Source organism: Callospermophilus lateralis, chromosome 10 (genome assembly GCF_048772815.1).
Source record: "Callospermophilus lateralis isolate mCalLat2 chromosome 10, mCalLat2.hap1, whole genome shotgun sequence".
NCBI lineage: Eukaryota > Metazoa > Chordata > Mammalia > Rodentia > Sciuridae > Callospermophilus > Callospermophilus lateralis.
In genome coordinates, this window is record NC_135314.1 from 49197435 (window position 1) to 49212626 (window position 15192).

Here is a 15192-nt window from a genome sequence, read left to right on the forward strand (position 1 = left end):
ACCTGTTACACTGATTTAGATGTTACCTCATGTCCAGAAATACTGTACAAGCTAATCACAGGCTTAAGAGTAATGTCAACAGCAGGGGTTGTGCACTGCAGTCCTGGCCACAGACATCTACTCTCTCTTCCCTCCTTTTTCCTTATGTAACCCTTTTTTTCTCACCGCTCTGGCTCTGTCTCCAGACAACCCGCAAACTTTCTTCCCCCACTGTGAGAAGGTATGTGTGTCTTCCACCAGGTACAAGATCCTTTTTTTTTTTTTTTTGATGGTGGTTTTGGGGATTGAACCAGGGCCTCATTCATGTGAGGCAAGCACTTTACCATTGATCTATACCCAAAGCCCTTCTTATTTTGACAGTGTCTCACTACATTGTTCACACTTGCCTTGAATTTGTGATCCTCCTGCCTCAGATTCCCCAGTAGCTGGGATTATAGGTGTGTGCCACCATGCTAAGTCCTTTAATTTTTATTCTAAATTCAGGTTTCTGCTTCTTTATGCCCTACTCCCAAGAAATAGTCAATGAATGGAAGCTTTTTAGAGCTATTGAATTAAGGTGAGACTGGCAGCAGCTTGTTACCTTTCCCCATTTAAGGCAATTGAGAGAGAAAATTCAAATTACTAAAATTCATGATGAAAAAGGAAATATCACAATGGACACAACTGAAATAAGAAGATATTTAGAAACTATTTTGAAATTTTATACTCTGGTAAAATGGAAAATCTCAAAGACATTGACAAATTTTTAGAGACATACTCTACCCAAACTGAATCAGGAGGGCACACACAATTTAAACAGATCAATTTCAAACAATGAAATAGAAGATGCCATCAAAAGCCTACCAATAAAGAAAAGACTAGGACCAGAAGGATTCTCAGCTGAGGTCTATGAGACCCTCAAAGAGGAATTAATACCAATACCCCTCAAATTATTTAATGAAATAGAAAAGAAGGGAACCCTTCCAAACTCATTCTGTGAGGCTAGTATCACCCTAATACCAAAACCAGACAAAGACACATCAAGGAAAGAAGACTTGAGACTAAGATCCCTGATAAACAGACATAAAAATTCTCAATAAAATTCTGGCAAATTAAATACAAAAACATTAAAAAGATAGTGCACCATAATCAAATGGGGCTTATCCCAGGGTTGAAAGGTTGATTTGACATCAATCAACGTAACTCATCACATCAATAGATTTAAAGACATGAACCATTTGATCACCTCAATAGATGCAGAAAAAGCATTTGACGAATACATGTTCAAAACACAGGGCCAATCTTAACCCAAGGAAGGGAACCTGGCTTTTGCAGAATTACAACATTGGTGAGGGAGAGAGGATGGAGTTAATTTACTGAGGGCCAAAAGTCAAATCTTTCTAGAGCACCCTGGAGGTCTCTGCTCCAAAAGAGAGTCCTAGCTGTGCAGAATAAAGCCACAAATGCACTTTTGAATTCATGGATTGATAATGTCAGAGGTGTCAGTGTTCCTTCCCCTTAGAAGTTAGCTCACAGAATTAATCATGGTTTCCCCATAAAAAGGTCCCTTCTTCGGGACAAGCCACCTGAAGCTACCTACCTTGTTTTCCTGCAGGTCATCAAGGCCATCATTTGCTGTGTCATCATGCTTATCATGCTTTGATCAAACTTTTTTCCCCCAATATAATTAAACCTTCCTATGAATGTATTTTTGGCAGTCAGTTATGGAGTTTAATTTTTCATGTTCCAAAAAAGAAATGTGAAATAAGGATCACCACCCACCAGATCCCTAATAGATTGTTAGTAAAACTGAAAAAAGAAAAAAAAAAAAAAAAACAGACTGTACTTGTATTGAATCAGGATTTTTAAAAAAATGTGTTTATGCTCTCTAAATGTTATACTGTTATCAATTGAATCTTTTCATTCTAAAAGTCAAAATACTAAATATAGATGTCAACTCAAGGAACCCGGGCTACCATATATTTAGGTTAACATTACATTTCCTAATCATAAGCTAAAATCTCTTTTCAAAAAATATTTGTATGTTGTTGTTAGGTAATACATTAGACACATTTTGAAAATGATCTCTCTCCAAAGAGCTGTTAATAGGAGGAAAAAACAACAACAAAATGTTGAGTTTATTTTTATGTAAGAAGGTTTATTTGTGCTACTGGTTGAGTAACATAGTTTATAATGCTATTTACAGGAGGAAATTGCTAAAATATTGAAAAAATTTGTCAGTCCTAAAGATTACAGATCGTAAACTCAGGGCTATTTCATATTGAATCCATATATCATGATATTAGGCACACATTTGACAATTATGGGATGGAACTGGTTTTAGTTAACCAGCAATTAGCTTTGCCTATGGTCTGTTGAAAATCTGTTCAGTTGGCAAAATTAGATTTATTATTCTAAGGAAAACCTAGTAGGTTATTTCAAATATTCACCAGAAATAAATCTCTTCCTCTGAAAAATATACATTTTATATATGCACATTTATCTATGTATGTGTATATAAGTAGATAGGACGAAGGATATATTTGTAAAGAATGTACCCTTCTTGTCTTTCATGTGCATTTGGAATGATTTATATAATTAAAAGATGAAGTAGAGCATAAGGTCATCTGGAAGCCAGAGGATTTTCATGGGTCCCTTTCTTAGGGTTGTTTATAAGACAAATGATGTTGAATTTGGCCTGTCTTTTTTTTTTTTTTTTTTTCACCTAGAACTTACTTGAAGTTTTGGTGTGTCAGTAATAAAGAGTAAATCAAAGCACCAGGCTTTCTGAGGTGAAAAGCACATTTTAACAGCCTTCCATTATTTTGGGGCTCTACCATGGACCTTCTAGCTCAATACTTTGGGAATTGTCAAACTTTGGTGGAGTTTGCTTAGGTATTAGCTATGCCTGTGCTAAGATTATATGCAATTAACACAAATCTCTGCCGTTCTCCACTTCCACATGACTCTGGCTTACTACATAGTTAGGTTTGAATTTTCTGAAGTAAATGTTAATTCTTATTTCTATTAAAACCATACAGTGAAGCAAAAATGAGGAATTTAGTTATCTTGTAAAAAGATATGTACATATATATATATACACACAAATGAATGTAAGATTTAAAGAAACTTGTGTGATAATTAACATATTGGTAAAACTTTTAAAGACCAAATGTTTCCTTAGCTTTTCTTTATTCTGTTGATGTTCATACTTCTAATTTTATTATCCTAAGAGCTGTGCATTTTAAACAATACAATATGAATCAAGCATATTAAAATGATAACCCAAGAAATGCAATTTTTTCTCCCAATAGGAAAGGATATAGTCAAAATAGATAAATTCAAGGTCCTCTGTTGCAAGGCTAAGTGCACTGAGAAATGTGCTTCAGATGATCAGATGGACAGCAAAAAGAAAAGGGGACATTCTTTTCACCTTCCACATGTTTTAGTTTGGAGGAGGGTGATGCTGCTCAATGTGTATAACAATTCCAATTAGAGTCTGGTCCAAAAATGCTGTTCTTTGATTTGGTCCCCTGACTTGAGTTTTTCTTTTGGGACCAGTTCATGGTTTTCATAGCCTTTGTTGATGTAGAATCCATTTTTACCATCACTTGCATAATCCGTCCTATTTATGGGGGGCCAGGTAGAGTCTTCTGCCAGCTTTTTTTGCCAGGTCCTATATTGACTTTTAGAGTAGAATCCAAATACTTTCTTGATCAACAGCCAGAACGCTCGATTCTGAAGGATGGCATCCTAGAAAATTAGATGTGAAAAACAGTCAAATCTCTGTGCAGTCTCCATGCAGCCAGGCAGCTCCCCACACTTCCTCTGGGTTGTGCTCCTGGCTGCTGCTGCTGCTGCTTCTCCTCCCTGAGGTCCCCTTATTCTTCCTTTAAGAAGTAAATGGTTGCTTCTGTTCACAGTTACCTGCCGAAAGCATACGGCCTTTCACCTATCCAGATTTTCTGGTTAAATCCTGGCTAGTGACTCACTCAGAATTCCTTTTCTGACAGACTGAAATGATAGCAATATATAGAAAAGGAAAACCCCTATTAATCCTGCTACTTACTACCAGCCACATACAAGGTGCCAAATAAATGCATGTTGAAGGAATGGTTGAACTCTAGCTATCAAAGGGTTTTTGTTTTCCATTTTTTGAGTTCCCTTTTCTCTTTCTTCTCATTCTTATGCAATTTTCATACATTTATAATAATAAAATTGGTCAAATTTTGCATTCCACTGTCTATACTAGACTTAATGTCATGAATAATCTTTTAAAATAGTAGCAATAGTCTTTTAAAAGTTTTTATTTAATTGCAGTAAGAATACAGCTACAGTCTTAATAATCATCTTTAATGACTGTAGGCATTTCTCCAAATTGATGTATAACTATTTAAATACTTGACAATGCTTCAGTCCTGTATTTTGCCACTGTAGATACACTGAGATGAGTATCTTTATACATGTAGGGATTTTTTGTCTGCCTTTTTGTTTGTTCAGTTTTTTTAAAATTATTTTGTTGGTTCTTCTTAGTTATACATGACACTGGAAACCATTTTGACAAAATTATACAGGCAAAGGACATATCTTATTCTAATTAGGATCTCATTCTTGTGCGTAAAATATAGTATCAAAATTAGAATTAAAAAATATGAAAAATTTAATTCTTATTTTATACAAGATAGTATATATTTATAGGTATGTAGCACATATATATATATATAAATAATATCTATATATTATAGGTATATAGATACATATTTTAAAGTTTTATTGATTCCTTTTCCCAAGGGACTTACTTACCTGACTCTTATTTATTTATTTTTCTAACTCTCCCTTTGAAAAGCAGCACCTGAGCTTCATACTGTGTGGGTAAAGTTATGTAGTGACACCAAGCAGAAGACCAGTGTGAGAGGGGAAGACTTTCAAGGGTAGACATTGATAAGAACAAAGGCAGCTTCCCATCTCTCTTCATCGGGTCTGTCTTCCTGAAGACAGCTGTTCCCTCTAAAAGGTCCTATTGAATTTTAGCAATGCAAGGTCACCTCATCTCAGCTCTCCTAGATTATTGATAACATTCGAAAAGTATAATACCTTGCTTTTATGTGAGGCAAAATTAGAATTAATTTGATGTTTTACTTTCTATGCAGAAAATACTAGTAGGCTTCAAATAATTTTAAATTACTATCTAGGGAATTTTCCCCACAGCGAATATATAGTTAAAAAGAAATTAATAACTACACTTTGGGGGACCAAAGTAGTTGGTAAAAAAGGAGCATCTGTTGAGAATAAGATCCTTTATTTGTTTATCTCTCTGGAAAAATAATAAGAAACACAGAAATTACCTCTACAAAGAAGGCAACACAGAACTGGGTAAGGGCTGCCACCAAAATCGAAACTCTCCATGATGTTATGGTTGGAATAAACTGTAGTAAAAGAAATACCATCATTATGCAATACGTTGCTTATGTTACACTTTAAAAATACACATATCAATTATCTTAGTTTATGTATTTATCATAATTCTCTGAGCTTGGTGTGTGTGTGTGTGTGTGTGCATTTCCTTCTCTACTCTACAGATGAGAAAACTGGAAACAGAGTCTTACCCAAGCACTGACTCAAAGCCAATAAGTAAAAAGCAGAGCCAGAGTCCAAATGAGAATGGAAGGACTCCTCTTGGCCTCTGCCTCCTCCACGGCTGACAGTATCTATTGATGAAGTGTGCTGTGGGTGGCAGATGTGAGAAAGAGGACACTTTGGAGCCTCTGTGTCTTCATTTTTATGCTCTGAGAAATGGGAAAGTGGGGATAAGATTGACTCCTTCAGCTACTAATTACTTTCCAATTTTCTTCTAATTCAAAGCAAAATCTACTTGGAATTCATTTCTTTTTCAGTAAAATTGACACATCATAAAATCTAAAGGGGGACAGAGATACAGGCTTATTTTGACACACTAAGTACATGTGTTCTTGGCTCCAAATTTAATGGCTTTATGAAAATCTAGCCCACACCCCTTTAAAGATAAAAATGTGTCCATTGATCAACTACACTTGTTTAATAGATGCAAGAGCCATCGTTTCCCATGGTTTTACCCACAGTGAAAAGGTAGTTAGGTGGCCCCATTTCTGACCCCAGAGACTAGAATTTGGATGGATGATTATGTGTGGGACTGAGCTCTCCTGATGTCAATAACCACAGCCCCCATAGTGTCTAAATGCTCACCTTAAATTCTCATCCCTATCCTGATATGAGTTATTTCAAGATAACATGTGGTCATTTTTTTCCTCAAGTGGAGACAGCCTTTAAAAGGGTTCTGAAATGCTTCACATTGGGTGGAAGGTTGTTTGGAGAAGGTGGCTCTGATCCTAGTAGACAGAGAATCCAGCCCAGTAGGATCTCAGTGCTGCCACTACCCTGATCCATAAGGGCTCTTCTCCAACCCTTGACCTAGGAGGCACTTGATTTGGAATTAATTACACCATGGCCTTCCCTCCTAGCTTCTAAACTATTTGAGGGCAGTGACCACATCTTACTCATCTTTGTAAACCTTACACCAGGCATATTCTGGAGCTCCACCATGTTTGGTAAATGAATGAATGACCTGATGATCTGAGCTTTCATTTTCTAGCTGCTTCTTCCTCCACAGCTTCTCTACTCTTGCATAGAGCCTTCCTGCCATCATCTAACTAATCTGCCTATTAAATGCCCTCCACAAAACCTTCAGTGACTCCCTGTTGGTCTTGGCATAAGTCCGAACTTTACTGCCTGCCTTGTCCAGCCAAGCCTTCCTTTAATCTTTATTCTTTTCCCTCATAATCCATAGCACACTGCCGCACTTTTGGCAAATCCTCTAGCTCCTTTGTAAAGCAAGCCTTGCTTTTATTCTTGCCACCCTACATTCTTTGCATTTCCAAGACAGAAGAAGGCCCTTTCAGCTCCCTCTGCTTGTGCCTAGGATGTTTCCTTGGTCAGAAACATCCCTGTCTCCAACCCAGCAAAATCCAGCTTGATTCTGGATCCCAGCAAGCTGCATGCTCTCTGTGAAGCCTTCCTGGACAGCTACAACCCAAAGTGAGTGCTGCTTCCTATGTTCTTCCCAATGCTACCTTGAGACTCTCTTCAAGCATGGATGGCACCAGGTGGCCCTGTCATCATCTCACTTAGGTGTGGCTCATCTTCACAACAAAACTATAGCCTGAAAGTCAGGAGCCAATCCTTCTCTTTCTTCAATATCTCTCACTACAACGGTCCAAGAATGGGTTTAATAACATCTTTATGAGTTTAATTTTAACCAAATAAATCCTGGATCAAATGATGTTGACTGATTAAAAAAAAAACTCCATATAGTCAATGTCTTATAGGACAAACATGTTTGCTTATTCTTTTATCCTTACAATGATATTATAACAGATTTCTATTATGTGTTTAAAAACATTAAAGCTGGAGCATTATTGTATTAATGCATTAATTTTATTGTACTGGTATAATATACAGAATGAAGTATTCAAACATAATATTTTCTGAATGAAAAGGATAAATGTGCCCAAATGATAGTACAAGTAATATGAAAATATGTGTGAGATTTAGAAATGCTATTTGTCTAAATATAAATAGTCTCACATATTTAGTGGTCAGAGAGAATATGGTAATAACTGAGCTGCAAAAACAATGTAAATATGTTCCATGGTGCATATGAACCATGTCAGATATGCATATAAATGATACTTACCTCCATTCCCTGGTATATATCTTGAAAATCAGAAAACAGAAGGAAGATTGTGAGGCCCGAGGCAGATATCAGCAAAAATGAAAATATATCTGAAGAAACACCAAACATTATTTTTAGATGCTAAAAGAATGTTTCATATAATTTGGCACACATTGCAGAATCAATTATCTCTGTTGGGCAAACACTGGATACATCTTCAGATGTTTTGATATATGCTCATATGTTTTAAAATATGTTCAATGCTTATATGATAAAGGTGATATCTTAAAATCTTTCCTGAATAAGGCTGAAAGTAGAAGTATGTTCATTAAAGAAGAATGTCTATAGGAACCTCTGTAAGGGAGTTGCCTCAACTGTGGATTCCTGGAGGCTGGGACCTCCTGCTTTGACCATCTGAATGGTCACCAGAGAGGCCCTGGTGCATTAGCTCCACCTGTCTAGTGAGCCCTGCACATAAGGAATGAATAGGCCTCTTGGCAGCATCTCCCTCTTCACTGCTAGGAGAATAAAGTCCCAGAATCTGTGATCAATGTTCCAGGCCTTCACCAATTTGGACCCATCAGCCTCTCTAAACTGACCTCTGAATGTTCTTTTTAGGTGCAACAGAAAAGTTCAACCACAATACCCAGCACTTCCACAGAGTCCCAGTTCTCTGGCTTCTCTGCCTTTGCTCATAAAATGTTCTGAGTAGGCAAAATTCTTCCTGTCTTGGCATAGTCCTTTTTTTTTCCCCACTTAATGAGCCCAGTTTAACTGGCACTTTCCTTTCAAAGACACCCTAATCCTCCCTTATGAAGTTTATTTCATATGGTACATATCATACTCAGCCTAATCTTAATTTATCTAATCTACTAGGCTGTGATCACTTGGAGCAATGTTGGATGTGGGCACCAGGGACTCTGACTTGAAAAAAATAAGTGAGTGACACATATATCTACTGAATTTCCAACCTACCCAAACTGCTTTAGTTTGGGGGAGATAAACTTCCCCAGATAAACTGTTCCTAAATTATTGCTCATATCCCTCAAAGCCCAACATCTCCTGTTGGTCAGAGCTGATAGCACAGCACTTCATAAATAGTGCCTTAGAAATGTCTTTGATAGGAATATCACCTTTAGGCTAAAACACTAGAATTAAATTGGTGTTGTCATGAAATAAATGACCACAAGGGTTTCCCTTGAACTCTCCCAATGTCATGTGTTCTGGTGCTGATGGTCTACTGCACAACTCAGTAATGTACCAACTGAAAATCTGAGGCAAGTGTTCCTCTCCAGGGGGCCCTACTTTTGAACCCACACCCTTACACACCTACACTCGCCCTGGTTCTCATCCATGTCTCATTTCTTGCATATGATGTGGTGCAGGACCTCTCAGAAGAATGTCCAGGATTGTTCTAGAGGAGTGTGAAGCAGGGAGGAGAAAAATGGGAATTGCATCTCCCCAAATAAAACAATCTACTCATGGTTGTGGTGATAAAAAGATCCCAGGAGACAGCTGTATGGCTCTTACATACACTTCATTGTTTGGGAGGGGCGGGGACTCAGAAGCTGGCAAGAGAAGGATGCCTCACAAAGGCCTGGTCCTCCTATTTGACAATAGGAAGGAAACTGCATTATGTGAACAATATATTTTATAAAAAAAGTTTTAAAAGAGGTAATCCATAAGAATCCTTAAAAATTATTTCAAAGGAAGAATGTAGAACCAGATGATTTTACTAATTATTTCTTGCAAATTGGCAAGGAAAGGATCATTCCTACTAAAAAAAATTATAGAAGAAAAACTTAAAGAAGTTTCAAATCTATTACCCAAGCCTAACAAAACCTAACACAGAAATCTTCAGAATCCCATATGAAATGTAGATTTTAAAAAACTATAAAAATTCAACTTAGGAAATGTATAATCCACCACAAATTAATAGGATTTGCTCAAGAAGATAATTTAATAATAAGCTTCTTAATATAACACATTCTAGCAGTAGGTGAAAAGAGAAGAAAGAATAATCATCAAGACAGATCATGGGAAGGCATTCTATGAATTATATCTCCTGTTTTTTGATTAAAAAAAACACTATTGATTAACTGTAAAAAAAGGGTATTTTCTTTATATGAGGTGGGCTACCTTGCACCAGTATTCAGTCATATTTATGAATGAAAACTACTAGAACTATTTTATCAAGGGGTGAAGCTACCTACTATCCTGCTATTGTTTAAGATTGTCCTAGAAGTTCTGGACTATACACTAAGATAGAAAATAGGGGCATGCATTCTAGTTACCGGGAAATGAAGAAGGAATATTATAGCTAGCTATTATTAGTACCTGTCTTTCTAGAACACTTGAGATTCAAAAGTTTTTAGAAAGTTGAGAAAATGAGGCTACACTAATATTGCTACTTATTAAAAAAATCTTATAAAATTATAATTGTTAAAATATAGTGAAAGATCAAAAATAGACTGGCTGGCATATCAATGGAACACAAAAGACAGTCTGGAGTAAATTTCATACATATATATATATAACATATAATATAAATTTATGTAATATAAATTATAAGAAAATAATAAATACATGTGAATAGAGATATGATGAAGTTGGTATTGTGCTTGGATAAGGAACAAATGAATGAAAGGATATTAAATACTCAATAGTCAAAAAAAGTCTGCTACAAAAACTGATTGACTAGTTGGATAAACTAATTTGATCCCTACCATAAAAATGTACCAAAATTATATTAGATTTTTTACAAAACACTAAAAGAAATTTTTAAAACTACACAGTGTTAATCTATCCTACTTTACAATTAGAAAAACTTTCTGTGTATAAAGGAAATGGGGAAAAAAAACCCATGAAAGAATAAATAGCTTACACAGGTAATAAGGAAAGTAACAGTAATCCAATAGAAAAAATAAATAGATGTAAAAATGTACATAGACATTTCACAGAAGAAGAGATGGCTAGGGATGTGAAAATGTATTTAATCCTCACTGAAAATCAAAAATTGCAGATTAAAACTAAACGAGAGATTATGTTTAAAAAGTCTTATTTGACTTGACAAGAATATTCTTTTTTATTTCCCATGTTGGATATGCTGCCTGAAGCAAACACTTTCCAAAGGAATGATAGGACTGAAATTGGTACAAACTTTCTGAAAAGCAATGTAAGTTTTATACCAAAAGTATTTATAATACCTAACTATTGGAACAGTTGCATGGTCATCAACAGGGTGACCATGAGTCCTCTTTTGCTCAGCCATTTGGTGTTTGAGCCTGGCATGATTATTAATCATGGTTTTCTTTTAACTCTCAACAGTGTCTCTGTCTTTTGGAACAGAAAATATTCTCTGGCTTTTCTGCATAAAGATCTTGATTGTAGCTTTGAAAAGTTTTTTTTTTTTTTTTTTTTTTTTTTGGCGGGGGTGCTCATTTTTTATTCACTTAGATGAACATACTAGGGAAGTAAATAAGAATTTTTGAGTCCCTAATAAAAGCGCTGGACCCTTTCACATGAAATTCCTCATGCAGTTCTCCCTGAGGACTCACTTTCTACAGATGAGGAAATAGGGGCCCAGAATGAATGGTTACGATAATTTCTTCAATATTCTGAAGTTACCAAGGGGTCAACTTGTAGTTGAATTGGTTCAAACCCTTTTACAAAAACAGTGTGGCATATATGTTTGTGCTTAAAATGATTCTTGGTGGCTTTCAATAGGAAAGGACTCATGTGACCATTGAACAGTGTCTGTGTTCATCTGCAGATGTGCAAGTTTTTGCCTGGGTTTCTACCACCCATGACCATCACATCCAATATTCATTCTGAAATAATGCAATTATTTTCTTCTTCATTAGTAACTTAAAATTCTGGGAAGGGTGGGGAAGAGATAAGTATTCAGAACCAAAAAAATAATTAAATTTTATATACTTACAGTTTGTGTAGATAGGTTTTCGAAAAGGTTTTCCCTTAGAAAAGATGAATGCTACTGTGATGCAGTTGAAGGTGACAATGGGCCACAGTGTGGTAGTCTCAAAACTTAAAATTGAACCAGGAATCAGAGTTGCATTTCTAGTCCAGTTTCTTTCCAAACTCACATTGGATGAGAAATTACTTTGGTTGGCCAGGAAGCACTCACTACAAAGGAATTGCCAGCAGTTATGGAACTTTCAATTCTATTTTTAATCCATTAGATGAAAAAAAAATAGTTAATCACTACCCTGGGACCTCAGGTTTCAACCTGTCCCAGTTAGTAACTACCAAGACATTTTGTTCACTTGTTGCAATGACAAAGAAGAAATAAAATTCAGAGGATGTCAGGATCGGTCTGTGGCATTACATTAAGGGCAAGTCTTGAAAGGGCTTGGATGACAATTTTCTAAGAAATTTCTTTCAATTCAAAGAGTAAGTGTACCATGTGAATTGGATGTGTGTGTGTGTGTGTGTGTGTGTGTGTGTGTGTGTGTGTGTGTTTCTTCATGCACTACGGGAAGCCTCCTATGTCCTGAGTTTGAATCTCCCTACTCTAATCCTCTCTCCTTATATAGAAAAAAACTTTCTGAACATGATGTGCTTCCTATGATGAGGTATGTAATTTATACGCCATTTTGCCAATAAATTAAGATAACTTCAGGATTTCCCAGTCCTGACTGGTGTATTTTCAGTGTTTTTTTTCTTCCTCTTCTTTTTTGTTCTCCGCCCAATAATAAAACCTATACATTATTTTCTATTAGTTTTATTCTTTAGCTTGAAAGTTTATAATTACTATTATAACTTTATTGATAAGATACATTCTCCAATTGTAAATTCAAATGCAAGACTTAAAATCACTATCCTGGGCTCCCTAGGGTCCAGAAATGTGCTTTGATATAGTAGATGTCCAGTTAATATTTGCAAAATAAACCCTTGGAACAAAGGATCAGAACTCACATTCTTGCACACACACACACACACACACACACACACACACACATAAATAGACAAATAGCAGACAAATAGATTAGATGGGCTGAATTACATTTGACCAGTATTGTACAGCCAGTTAGGGATAGAAACAGAACTATCCCTATTTCCTGTCCATTCGCTATTTACCACACTGTGGTTTCTATCAGAATTTGACTGATAGAATGAGTGTATGTACTCCAATTTGGGGGAGAAGGGAATCTGGTTTTGTACTTCAAGTAATATCTGAATTGCTGAATTTGAGATCTAAACGACAACCTTAGACATCATTTGATAGTTTTCATATGAGTTTCACTGATTTCTGGGTTTCTGATGCCTTCACTCTCACAATGGTGGGAGGATGGGGTGTAGTATGTGTGCATGCACTTTTCCAGAAAGCTCTTTTCCTGTTTTCTTTTAGGGTCAGGGAGGCTTCCTCAGAAAAATTAAAGTTTTAGAATCTATGATAAAGTTTACTTCATCTTACCTTTGATTCATATAGTTAAACAAAGAAAGCCTAGGAGGTGAAGAGACTTTTCTTCAGTCTAAGGTTCCAATTCCATCAGAACAACAGTACCATCAACTAACATTTAATTGTAATGTTCATTGGAAAAATCCAAATTAATTTAAGCTAATCTCTCTGTATGGCTGTTTCAGGGACCAGCAAACTATAGCCCACAGGCCAATCCAATGTACCACCTGTTTTTATAAACAAAGCTTTATTGGAACATGGCCACACCCACTTATTTACATATTGTCTATGGCTGCTTTTGTACTGTAACAGTGGAATTGACTAATTGCAACAGAGACCATCCAGATCACAAAACCTAAAATATCTACTGTCTGGCTCATCTACAGGAAATGTTTCCCACCCCTTGGTCTATGGGAAATTCAAACCACCAAGGAATAGATAATTCACACAGTCAACCTGCTGAGAGATGTACACATCAATCAGCAGTGTGACAGATCTTCCCCACCCTCTCCACATGGCTCATCCAGCACTCCACTATTAACTGTTTTCTGTTTTATCACTTGTGTTTTGAAGCATGGAGACTCAATTTTTGTTTATTAAAATTTTAGGATGTATGTATGAACCAAGCTATATCTAATTACATCATCAGAATGGAAAGCTAAGAAAATGAACTCACGCGTCTCGGTAGACCTCACAATACCAGGGTTGTTGCTTCACATAGAGAAATGCACAGACCTGCACAATGCAGGTGAAACAGGAATGCAAGAAGATGGAGAGCAGCAAAGGCGGAGAGAGGAGCTGTCCTGCTGGTCGAAATGGAGCCAGCTTTGGGTAGGCATGTGTTGAACTCACTGAAACACAAGCATATTTTTTCCTTTATAGTTTCATCATTAAGAATAAAAAATTGAGATACACTTTATCTTGTGTCTTGTACTAGAATTCAGATTCAGCAGACATGAGTTTAAGGTTTACAACTACATAAGCATAATTCTATACAAGTTTTCTCTCTTCCTTGCTTTACCCTTAGAAATGAAAAGTAATGCATTAAAAAGCCTGGAATTATTACATTTACCATACCACATGGCACACACATTTTTTCCACAAGCAAACAAACCAGAGATGGTACATAAAAGAGGAAGATGGCCTTCCACATGGGGTATGCAACACAAATATTATCTCCCAGTGATGACAGGAAAGTGGAGAATTAGAATAAATAGGCATTTGGCTAGACTAATCTTTGTATGCTTGGTAATTAAAGAAAGCATTCCATCTATTAGTCATTCAACCAGCATTCTCTGAGCAATTCAATGTGCCAGGCACTGTGCCAGAAGTGTGTTCTTTCTTCCTGGATACACACATAAATGGGAGTTTTTTTAATGCACATTCCATTCAGTTAGGGGGGAAAAAAAAGAAAGAAAAATCTTGCTTCTAGATAAGAGTGGTGTATTGTGTTTTTGACCCTAAGGCTTTTTTTTTTTTTTTTTAAATTTAGGGATTGGAAATGGGCAATTAAAAAGAACAATTATTTTCTAAAAAGATGACTACATCTTTCTTAGAAGTCATATACTCTACCAAGCTGATGAAAATGAAATGCATTTTCAAGACAGAGCAGATAAGAAGTGTGGAGACATTAGGAATTAGAAACTTCATATTTAAAAATTATTAGTCACCAAGAACATGCAAATAAAAAATACATGACATACTGTCTCACACCACTTTGACTACTATGATCTAAAACATACAATAACAACAAAAACCGAAAATGCTGATAAGGAGAAATGGAGAAAAGGAACTTAAGTTATTAGAGCTGTAACTTAGCATAGCTACTATGGAGAATATGGAGGCTCTTCAAAAAACTTAAACTAGAACTACCATGATACTTCTAGGCATATATACAAAGGAAATAAAAGCATCAGAGAGAACTGATAGCCCATGTTTATGGGGGTGCTATTCATGATAGCTAAAGTATGGAATCAGGCTAGATGCCTATCAACAAAGAAACGGACACACACACACACACACATACACACACACACACACACACACACACACACTAGAGCATTATTCAGCCAGAAAGAAGAATGAA

General features: G+C 36.1%; 1 protein-coding gene across 1 annotated transcript in view; it reads right to left on the reverse strand.

Annotated features, from left to right (window-relative positions):
• Nucleotides 1–3471: 3471 nt before the first annotated feature.
• The window catches only part of Atp13a5 (ATPase 13A5), a 102210-nt gene continuing 90489 nt past the window's right edge, over nt 3472–15192 (reverse strand). Inside the window, exons 27-31 of the mRNA XM_076866996.1 lie at nt 13783–13957; nt 11628–11830; nt 7709–7797; nt 5325–5405; nt 3472–3732 (exon numbers count right to left, since the gene is read on the reverse strand). Coding sequence (XP_076723111.1) covers nt 3472–3732; nt 5325–5405; nt 7709–7797; nt 11628–11830; nt 13783–13957 — 809 coding nt within the window. The remainder of the gene's footprint in view (nt 3733–5324; nt 5406–7708; nt 7798–11627; nt 11831–13782; nt 13958–15192) is intronic.